Source organism: Aquarana catesbeiana, linkage group LG01 (genome assembly GCF_042186555.1).
Source record: "Aquarana catesbeiana isolate 2022-GZ linkage group LG01, ASM4218655v1, whole genome shotgun sequence".
Taxonomy (NCBI): domain Eukaryota; kingdom Metazoa; phylum Chordata; class Amphibia; order Anura; family Ranidae; genus Aquarana; species Aquarana catesbeiana.
This window is the reverse complement of record NC_133324.1, coordinates 274,014,860-274,026,901: the sequence shown is the minus strand read 5'-3', so window position 1 is coordinate 274,026,901 and position 12,042 is coordinate 274,014,860. Positions and strand designations below refer to the sequence as shown.

General features: G+C 39.5%; 1 protein-coding gene across 4 annotated transcripts in view; it reads right to left on the bottom strand.

Moving 5' to 3' along the window:
- ARVCF (ARVCF delta catenin family member) overlaps positions 1 to 12,042 on the bottom strand; it is a 1,066,482-nt gene that overhangs the window by 327,510 nt on the left and 726,930 nt on the right. For all 4 annotated transcript variants that reach the window (XM_073628741.1, XM_073628759.1, XM_073628766.1 and 1 more), the window contains 2 exons: positions 8,803 to 8,900; positions 2,370 to 2,614 (listed from right to left, as the gene is read on the bottom strand). In XM_073628741.1, the coding sequence (XP_073484842.1) occupies positions 2,370 to 2,585 (216 nt within the window). In that variant the 5' untranslated portion in view covers positions 2,586 to 2,614; positions 8,803 to 8,900. The remainder of the gene's footprint in view (positions 1 to 2,369; positions 2,615 to 8,802; positions 8,901 to 12,042) is intronic.

Here is a 12,042-nt window from a genome sequence, read left to right as displayed (position 1 = left end):
TGTTGAAGTGGGCTTGTTCACATTTACATGTACAAGCCTAGTGTACCTCCCATATTCATTATAATTTGCAAAGCATGATGGGAAATGTAGTCTGATTAAAGGGTAAAGAGAGGAGAGAGGATATGATGCACTCCCTCTTCTAAGAGACCCTCCCTGCCAGAAATGATGATGCATTTTTTGAATCACAGAGCTGACTGTGGATATATAAAACATAAAAAGATAATGCAGGATTTGTCCTTGCAAGATTAAACTCTACAAAACCACAAAACTAGGTCTTTCAAAATGTTTCTTTGTATAGAAAATGTAATCCAAGTCAGGATGTTACTTAACCACAAGCACAACCATAGAGACAACTTGTATCCCAGTTCCAATTTAAATACAAGGCAGTAAGCATACTGACCAAGCAGTAATCTTCCTCAGAATATGGCAAGTTACATTTTCAGAAGACTGTACTTTCTATATTTGCCACAATACCACAATTCTATTATTAGACAACCAAAACAGACATCACACAGAAGAAATGCGAGCAAGTCATGTTATTATTCAACAGAAGAAAAGACACCTAAGAAAACACGAAAAACCAGTGGACAACACTGAATCAATCATCTTACCTGAAGAAATTAAGTATAATTAAAACAACCCTATCTCTATGTTAAAAAAATGAGACGACCCTTTAAAAGTCTTTAAACTTACCTTTCCTGCAGGGCATTAAATCTTTAGATCATTGAATATTTCCAGATATTGTTACTATGTCAGTAGTGACATAGCAGCTGGCAGAAGGAACCAGAGCACCCGGCGAGGGGCATGCCACCCTACATATTGGGAATTAGTCGGTAGCAGCAACACCTAAAACTCTTTAAAAAGTGAAGACTTAATACTCCCACAGGAAAGGTAAATATAAATATTCACAAGCTGTCTCATATTCACATTTTTTTAAAAAATAGCAACAGGGTTGCCTTCAGTCTAAGGCGTTTCACATAGGTATAGGATCAAAGATCTTTCCATATAAGAAATTATAATTTTGACCAAACATGAATTTCAATTTGCAAAACAGACAACCATAAGGTTGGCCCTATCTCAGGGCAACCATGGAAATATTCTAAGAGATCTGATTTTCCCCCAAAGATTGCTCAGTCAGAGGGTGTCTGTTAAGGCTGCAATGTGACCACAGACATAAAACTGCATCATTATCCAGCTCGAGAAATACTCACATTATGCACTGTATATGAGTAGTATATAGTGTAGTATATAAGAAAAGTCTGTGATATGCGCTACTTGATCAAAAGCTAAGAACACTGAATAACAATATACAAACAAATATGGGAAATGAGATGATCAGCTACAAATCATAAAATCCTCTTACATCAATTAAAGTATATGTACAGTCAAAAGCTTTTTTTAAGCTTTGGATAGAGTGGGGAATAGTTAAGATCTCTGTGAGTTTTCTTATCGGTCTGTGTCCCATCAAAGGGGTTTCCTTTTCCAAAGGAAAAGTTCCCAGTTCCTGTTCCAGAGACACAGCAAGAAGTAGGAGGAAACCTCTCCAAAGTAATATCCTCCTTCAAGACATTTGTCACCAAAATAGGTTTGCTCGTTGCAAAATTTCCCCTCATCTCCTGTTGACAACTCAAAATGTTGGCTATACCATAATTTTCTGTACCAGAAACAGAGGTCAACCAGGATCAATAGAGAGGGTGAATCTTCCCCCTGGGGAAACAGGAATTAATAAAAATCAGACAGAGGTTTTAGCTCTTGTCCACCTTATCCAAATCAAAAGTCTTGGCTTTTCATACACTTAATTTTCTCTTGGCAGTTAGCTAAACTGCACGTTGAAGCAGATGTATATTTTACCAAATGAGGAAAACCCTCCAAGAACTGTGAATCCCAACAGTTAAAGCTCAACTTCAAAGAAAACATTTTTAAAACGCTTTTTTTTTTTGCTTTGGATAAAGTAGGTAATGTTATAAACTGTTATATTTTGATTGCGGTTTTTGAGCCATTACAAGATTTTGCCTGGCTTCCTATGTAAATCACAAGGGCAGAACATGATAGAAAATCCCTCAAACAGGAAAGCTTAGCAATAAAACCTTATTGTTAGCAGAGTAGAGAAGGGTTAGAACAAGGTTTCTACTATTGTCATAAACCCCACTGCCAATAATTCCCTTAAATGCTGTGTGGCTATCAGTCTAGGGAATGAATAACTCTCCCAACACTTTCACCTCTAAAAAAACACTTCCAACACTGACACAAGCAGCAAACTAAACTTAACAGAGTCTACTCTTGCCCACTCTATCCAAAATAAATTTGACTTATCGCAAAGGACAGTCAGTGGGATAAGTGACAAGAAGTCATAGAAAGCAGGCCTTTACCTGCAAAACCAGTTGTTGCCATGCAGTAGGTAGTGGTTGTCCATTGCCTATGTTGCACATGCTCATTCGATCTGAGGGCACATTGGCTCGCTCAAGCTGGAGTGAGACATTTCGACGTTCTTCTTCTAGAGCACGTGTTAGCCTCTCAAAGCGAGCTTCTTGCTCTTTGACAGAGGCCAGAATGCTGGCAGCGGACCTTATGTCATAATCATCCATAGCTGTTTTCAAAGAATTCTTTCTGGTAACTGACAAACAAGAAAGTTTGGGAAATGGTGGAAAATCAGAAGATTATCATCACACAGTTCAAATGAAATAAAGAGATACATTCACAATTTTTACATCAACACAACAGACATCAATTTATACGATGTAAAGAGATGATGGTGATTAAATAAGTCTCATCTCAATCACTGAAAAGTAGCAGGTGATATCACTGTATTGATGTCCACTATTCGTTTGTTAAGAAATTAAACCTGGTAATAAACAGAAATGTCAACCTTCCCAATTTATAACTAGCTTTTAGTGTACAGTGAACATAGAAAAGCTGTGCACAGTGCCAAACCAAACAAAATGTATTATCCAGCATACTAAACAAATTAAACTGTGAAATAATTTGCATTAAAAAAGAGGTTTTAGTTGCACAACATTTGCAAATATGTGTGGATGTTGCACTGCCTTGTCTATGCCCTTCTGTATAATGCACTAATCTATGGGCGTCTCCACTTTCTCAAAATGCTCGTTGCGTGGCCATTTTATGATGTTCCACATGGCTTCAGTACTTTGAAAATTGTAGACTGAAATGAATATGCATATCAAGAAAGTCAAAGAAAAGTCAGAAGTCCTTATCTGCATACTTGTTCTGAGGCAGTGACTCAAATTGTCAAGATAATAGGATCAGCATGAAAACTAGGCATCCAGCATTTACAGAATGAGAAGTCAGCAATGGTCAACTGCAAGTGGTGTTTAAGGTTTTTAAAGTTGGAAACCGAAGGGTTAATGTGCAATAGCTCTGTGATGCCAGTTGTCAGCTTCTTGCTGCTTTGAAATTTGGATAAGATGTACATCTAAAAATGTATCCATTGCCTATCTAGCAGTTCTAGAACCCAAAAACAATCACTAAACAAACTGCTGCCTCAAATGTACACAGTAACAGACTGGGGAATATAAAGCCAACAAAAAAAATAATATATTTCCTAATTTATAAATGAAAAAAAAACTGAATATACTGTTCATTGGTTTACCTTGAGCTATAAGAATAAGAAAGGTATTAAAATCGGTTTCCTATGTTTGCTGCAGGAACCTGCATATGATCATCACAGAATGCATAGGCAGGATAACTAGCCCTTCATGATACTCCATGGCAGTGGCGGTCTGTCCATTAGGGGCGCACGGGTGCCACCACCCCCTTTCCATCCAGCCCCCTGATGTACATCCATGGATTCCACCGGGGGGGGGGTGTTTTTTTGAAGAACGTGATTAGAGCAAACGGCTCTAATAGGCTTCAAAATAGGGTGGGCTTGGGCGCAGAGCACTATGGGTGCACAGTGTTCATCTCCCGCCGGGAGGGGTGGGGGGGTGTTTGCTTGCTGCCCCTCCGAATTATCGAGCACCAGCCACCACTGCTCCATGGATCTTCCACTTAATTATAATATAATTACATTTTTGTGGTTGGGCCCACCACTGCATCATGGCCCATGGGCAGCTTCATAAACTAAGTGGTGAAATTTCCTATATGCCCAAATGTGTCCTCAGGCACTATGACAGAGTTTGGCTAAACATTTACTGTATGTTCATGTGAATGGAGAGGATGAGCAGTGCTAGTGCTGCTTACCAAAGAGTCAAACAATAATGATCAGGGCATGTTTTCTAATCTACCCAATGGATTGTTTCTCCAGAAAGCAGTCAGCTGACTCTTTGTGATCTTGAGCAATATTATTGTTATCTGACCTATAGGGAGCTTAAGCCTGATGTCAATCAACAGGAACCTAGCAAGGGGCTGTAGCTGACTACTCTCAAGAACAAAGTAACAGTGGGGGTTATTTACGAAAGGCAAATCCACTTTGCACTGCAAGTACACTTGAAAGTGCACTGAAAGTGCACTTGGAAGTGCAGTCGCTCTAAATCTAAGGGGTAGATTTGAAATGAGGGGAAGCTCTGCTGATTTTATCATCCAATCATGTGCAAGCTAAAATGCTGTTTTTTATTTTCCTTGCATGTCCCCCTCGGATATACAGCAACTTTACTTCCAAGTGCACTTTCAATGCACTTTCGAGTGCACTTGCAGTGCAAAGTGGATTTTCCTTTAGTAAATAACCCCCAGAGTGCCTTATAATCCAAAGTGTCTGAAGGAGTGACTCTTTTTTCCATAGCAACCAATCAGATTCTCCTTTCATTTCATTTTCCTATCCGTTACTTGAAACATGAAGAGGACAACTGATTTTGGCTGCCATTGACAACAAGCCTAGTGGCCTTAATGGTTTAGAAAAAGCAATGCATTTTTTACCTAACGTCTTTAAACATAAATGCTTTTTTGGAATATTACAGGGTATAAAAAGACAGCTATCTTTACAAAAGGCCTAAAATGATTGCTGCTGGCTTGCATTAACAAACTACTGCTGCTTTAAGCAGTTAAACAATCTCTTGAGGAAATATGAAGCCCTTAAGGAGCAAATAAGACTCTATTTGACATTAAATTTTCATGCATATTCCAAAATCGTTTTCATTGTGCAAATAACAATGTAAAGTTAAAGAACATAAAGATAATAGGTTTTTTAGAAGCAGACTCTACTCTTTGAAGATCTCATCAATTTGAAGTAAGCTTTCAATCTTTGCAATGAAGCAGAAATGCTACAAAACTTGTGATCTTCAAACTCCCAGGCATTTGGAATATGTACTCGATTGTTGGGTTTATATTTTATTTTATTTTTTTATGGTTCTGAAAATCAAATCATGACCAGAGAACATGTATATTTTTATGGGATCTGTTGAATGCTAATCTTTTTAGGTTCCACAGTGAGATAGTATCTCTTATTTGCATGCATGGTATTCAGAGGCTATGATGAAGCCTGCATGAACACATAAAAAGCCGCATTACAGAATGGCGCCTATGTGAATAAACAACATACAGTCAAGACCTTTTCCCTTGGAACAAGCTGTGAAGGATTTGTAGGATTTTCCACACACAGTGTAGCTAATCAGTGGAAATATCAGGCAAGATTTTGCAAAAACAAGACTTTTATGATAAACATGACACATTGGGGGTTATTTACGAAAGGCAAATCCATTTGAACTACAAGTGCAAACTACAAGTGCAAAGTGCACTTGAAATTGCACTGAAAGTGCACTTGGAAGTGCAGTTGTTGTAAATCTGAGGGGTAGATTTGAAATGAGGGGAAGCTCTGCTGATTTTATCATCCAATCATGTGCAAGCTAAAATGCTGTTTCTCATTTTCCTTGCATGTCCCCCTCGGATCTACAGAGACTGCACTTCCAAGTGCACTTTCAGTAGGATTTGCCTTTCGTAAAGTACCCCCAATGTCTACATAGAAGGAATAAAGGAAACACGCGTTTTATTATGTATAAGTGATATTAAATACCTAATAATGATGATTTTGTCAGCCATACATGCATTTCTGATACCCTGGGTAGTCACACTTGGTGGTAAACAATTGCAGTGCCATGCAGACATTCAAGATGTCCAAACTACACACATAGCAGGCCACATTTCCTATGTACATTTGCATCACACGCCTCTACCAATTGTGGAAGAGTGGGAATGATTACCAGTCTGGTAACCATCAAGCCACATCTAGTGTTACTAAAAATTAGCTTTACAGCAGGGGTCTCAAAGTACCGGTCCGCGGGCCATTTGCGGCCCGCGGACCGGTTAAAAATGGCCCGCAGGCAGGGCCGATCCAGGACTAGAGGTCGACCGATATTTGGCCATTAGGCTGATATATAACACTGGCAGCCGTTCCTCCTCACTTCTCCACACTCAGCGCTTGATGCTTGTGTGAAACTGACACGTAACACAGAGGAGAGAGACAGAGGGATCTGTCAGAATTGAAGTTGATGTCGGGTGGGCGGGACCCGGCCGGGATGGGCAGGACCCGGCCAATATCAAACACCAGCCAATGGGATCTGGACAGGCCGCTATGTGTATGTGGCCCGCCCCTTTTCTTAAGCAACCCAATCATTGGCTGGTGTTTGATAGCTGCTGGGTTCCGCCCACCCCAGCCGGGTCCCGGTGGTTCTTTTGCTTGTAAGCTGACCTGTGTGTGTGACAGTCTAAGGACCCTTTTACACGGACGGACCGTCTATCCGTTTTTCTTCCATCCGTCGACGGACGAAAATGCATTCCTATGGGCAAACAGATGACCATCCGTTACCATCAGTTAACCTCCGCTTCCGTTCTTATCCGTTTTTTTTTTTTACGTACAAAGCTATATCCAGATCCGTCAAAACGGATATTAACTGACGTTAACGGACAATGTCCGTCAATGTCCGATCAGTTAAGATCCGTTTTGAAGAAATAATTTTTTTTTTGTTTATCTGTATGGTAGGAGCAATGCTTTCTGGGTAATTTACTTAAAGGCACAGAAACTGCTGTAAACGGATCAAAACTGATACAAAAACGGATGAAAAAACGAATGTAAACGTGTACATTAACGGATGAAAATGGATATTAACGGAACGGAAGACGGATGAAGCAACGGATAAGAACTGATACGTTTTTAACGCGGCTAAACTGACGGTGCCGGTGTGAATGAGGCCTAAGGAGGAGGGTGATGATCACTATCATAGAAGATTCCAGCACAGGGAATCGTGGATTTTTCTGTTTACACTATTATTTTCTTTTCTTTTTAATGGAACTGTGTCAGGACTTGAATTATATTTTCCTATACATTGTGAGTCATTTCATTGTGTGTCATTACATTGTGTGTTGTGTACATTGTCATTGTGTACATTGTGTGTCATTACATTGTGTGTCATTTCCTTAAATTGTGTGTCAGGACTTGAATTATATTTTCCTTTACATTGCGGGGGTTTATATTGATAAATGCACTTTGTTGAATGCATGTTTTATTTTGTTATATGTGAAAAGTTTCATGTCATATCAGATATAGGTTTGTGCACATAGTATATTTCGGGTAGCACTACATTATTCTGTGTATTGTTATACCTATTCAAATGTAATGTAACATTTCCCCATCAATGGAACTTATTAAGTATTATGATTGTATCAAAGTATAATCAGACACAAAAATGTGTGTAGGAACCCATGGCCTAAATAATGCTCAGGGTCAATCTTTACAAATAAATAAATGCTCAACATATTCCACTTGGTGGAACTCTAAACCTACTTTTTTGGTTTTCGGAAGCATGTAGCTTAATCCCCCTTAATGACCATAGTTTGGCAAGAGTCCGCCTACCATAAGACTACCAGAGAACTGTTGTAAAAAATTAAATGCAAAGTCTATATATTCCTAAACAGAAACTAGGGGGTCAGTGGCATCATAATACGGTGCTGTGGCTCCTAGTGGATTTTCCATAGGAATTTCTGGAAAATGCAGTCTGGATAAGGGAACCATGAAGTACACCTCGCAGCGTAGCCTTGCCCAGAGGTAGAGGCAACTCTCCCTGTCTCTCTCTCCTGGATCACAGGCAGCAGTAAATATCTGGCAGGGTATCAGATCCTCTCTCACTCTGCACATTTGCAAATGAAAGCAAAATGTTTGGTTTGAAGATACACTAGTGGAACTAAACCCATCGATTTAACAGTTTAAAAAAACAGTTACTTTCCCGGCACGTGCCAGGGATGTAACTGTCACATTGGTTGTGCTCTCAACCAAACTGCCATCAAATGACTGGTGTCATAACTGATCACATGTGCAGCATCATGGCAGTTCAAGATCAAACAGAGGCCAAGATGGCAGCTTCCTTGGCTGAAAAAGATTAAGTTCTCCTTTAAAGTTCAGCTTATCAATTTCCTTAAGCTGGCCATACACCAGTAACTTTTTGAATGACTGAACATCACTATGGTCGAAAATAAACATCAATTTGACCCCACGAACAATTTGAAAAATCGAACGGTCTTGAAACAAGGTTTGTAAACAAAATTCTTCCAGTGTATTGCCAGCATTAGCTCTTCTAATATCACTGAGGCATTAGTCAGTGACAGTTATTTGTAAATAATTAATTAATGTCAGGAAGATTGATTTAGTCAACAGTTTGTTTGCCTCCACTATGCACACAGAATATTTATGTAGTTACAGCAAAGAGTCAAATATGTCAATTTTTACACAAGGAAAATTAGCTTTGCACATTATGGCCTTTTAAAGACAAATGAGATGCTCAGAACAGCTAGGGATAGAAAGGGTCACACAAGTCAAACCATACAAAGCATGCAGAGAAGAGAAAAAGCAATACACACCTAGTGGAATATTAGGATGGTTTAGAGATTCTCAGACATCACCCACTAGGACTAGTAAGGTCTACAGAAAGAACAGCAGCAGCCTGAAGCAGAATCAGCTACAACAGAGAGAGGAAGGACAAGAAAGGTTAGTCAGAAAAATTACAGCTGGAGTTTGTGATGTCTTAATAAGCACGGCTAACCCTGATTTGCTAGCTGCTTCTGCTGTCTAGCTTAAATGAGGGTTTAGGGAAAAAAAAAACATCATATTCAAACAATATCTACTGTACGTATCATAAACAGGCAGGAACAGATTAATTGTCACTACTATAAACAGGCTTTTTTTAATAAAATAAAGTAAATATATATGTTACATGCAAAGCACAGTTAAAATATATTCTAGATATATACTCACACTGATGGTGTGAAAAAATAAAAATATAAATAAGTGCATGCTGCTATACACAAAGTGCTAATCGCTTGAAAAATGCTAAAAATATAAATATAGCGCTCGCAAATGCAATATAGTGAAAAAAGCAAATGTAAATATGTATAATAAACATAAAAGTCCAAATAAAGTGAAAGTGCTTCAATTCAAAGTGAAGAAAAGGAAAAATGCTTCAGAGATATTCAGGTGTACAACAACACCCCCTTAAAGTGGATTTCCACCCACTTTTACAACTCTTCAGCATCCCTCAATAAACTGTGCACTGTAAACGAATTGGATATTTTTAAATTTTTTTTCTCAGCACTTACTGTATATCTGCTGTATTCATTTTCCACTTCCTCCTCCCTGGCCGCGGCCCATCGCATCATTTCCTGTTTGCAATGCCTTCTGGGAAGGGACGGCAACTTCCTCTGAGGCTGCCGTTGCTATGAAAACCTGACCTGAAACCTGTTACACTGCTTGTGCTGCACTGAGCATGTGCGAGATCTGCAAGGATGAGATCCAGGAAGAAATACAGTCTGGCTTCAGATGCTCACACTTAAGATGGCCACGGCCTGCTGTAAGTTTATAAAATAACAAACTACTGCTATAAACTAACAAAACAGACCTTAGTTTACAGACTAACTTTACTAGAATACATTAAGCTTGTGTATTATAGGGGTATTTTTATTTAAAAAGTATAATTTCGGCCGGAACACCACTTTAATGTGTCCCCACTCACCGGATCCAGACGACCCCCAGCTTTTCAGTCTAGGGGTCACTTTAGACTTGATAATAATATCCAGGGATGGCGGATTTGGTGTCAGGTCATCAGATCAAAACTTCTTTGTGAAGGTTTTCAGCCGGACAAACAGGTACCCAAAAATGAAAAAGGATTGGACTGATAGTGAAGCACCATTAAAAAAGTTTTTATTGCACATGGGAATGGATACTTACAAAAGGTAAGATTAAAACAGGCACAAACATGGAGCTGGGAATGCAAAAAAACGCCGCTCCCGGCGTGCGTTCCACGAGACGTGTTGTACACCTGAATATCTCTGAAGCATTTTGCTTTTTCTTCACTTTGGGTTGGATCCCTTTCACTTTATTTGGACTTTTATGTTTATTATACATATTTACATTTGCTTTTTTCACTATATTGCGTTTGCAAACGCTATATTTATATTTTTTGCAAAGCACAGTTAAACACATTACTTGTTTGTTAAACTTGCTTTACTATAATGACTGGTGCACCAGTCTAATGCATCTGTTTATCTATCTAATGTTACAGGCAAGAAGAATACAACTTTGGCAGCAATATTCTGTGAATGATCACGGTATAACCATTTAAAAAAGAACCTGCTCACATATCAAGTTGGAAAAAGTGTACAAGCATGTCAGGAAGACTACAGAGACAATGAAGAATGAAGTGTGTATCTTTTTCAGAGCAATATTTAGTGTTCTCATTTATTAAAAATACTCCTACCACATTAACCTCTATTATTATAATGATAAATCAAATAATAAAGCAATAACATAGCTTCGCTCAAAGGTTAAAACGTGTAAGCTCTATTTATAGCTTTGTTGTGCACTACATAGTTGTGCACTTGTATTACTTTTGGGTAACAGCACATTTATATTTGGGTGATGCGTTGTGCTGAAGGCAGGTCTGTTGGTTTACCTTGTATATTTTCATTTAAAGGGATTTTTTAAATAAAAAACATGTTATACTTACCTGCTCTGAGCAGTGGTTTTGCACAGAGCAGCCCCAATCCTCCTCTTCTGGGGTCCCCTGCTGGTGCTCTTCGCTCCTCCCCCTTAATGAGTGCCCCCAGAGCAAGCTGCTTGCTCTGAGGGCACTCATGCGTGCTCGCTTCTGAGCCAGCTCTGTGTGTCCATTGACACGCAGAGTGTGGCTCGGCCCCGTCCCTACTCTTTCCTCACTGCCTTTGATTGAAAGCAACAGGAGCCAATGGCTCCCGCTGCTGTCTCTCTGTAAAATGAGGTGAAAGAGATCGGCAGCTCTCATGCATATCGTTGGATCGAGATCCGGCTCAGAAAAGTATTTACGGGGGGAGCTGTATACAGAAGTTTTTTTTTTTCAACGGAGAATGCATTAAGGTAAAAAAAAAAACCTTGTACCAGTGAACCACTTTAAGGTGTCATTCACAATGAACAGCTATGCACCACAACTCATATATACAGTAGGTACTAGTGCGTTGCAGTGACATTTGTATATGCAAATGAAAATGTATGTGTTTATTAATTAAAAATTTAAAAAAATCATTTAATAAATATTGTTTTCTATGAGGATATTTTTGAAAAACACATTGATGAAAGTGTGCAAATGTATAACAAATGACTGTGACTGGTGCTTACTGTTGCTCATGAGTTTGATAGGTACTAGGGACAGGCATGACTGAACTGACTGAGGACCAGGGGATGCTCCAGTGGGCCCCTGTTACTTTAGCAAATAAAAATTGCAGGAAAGCCATGCATTAGAGCACACTACCTGCAATTGTGCTGCCTTATTCAGTTGGGCATGAGATCCCCCCCTGTGTGAGTGATCTCATGCCTGCCATATAAATTATAGTTCTTGCTGCAGCATGGGAGAGGCAGCTTCACTGCAGCATGGGAGAGGCAGCTTCACTGGAGCATGGGAGAGGCAGCTTCACTGCAGCATGGGAGAGGCAGCTTCACTGCAGCATGGGAGAGGCAGCTTCACTGGAGCATGGGAGAGGCAGCTTCACTGGAGCATGGGAAAGGCATCTTCACTGGAGCATGGGAGAGGCAGCTTCACTGGAGCATGGGAGAGGCATCTTCACTGGAGCATG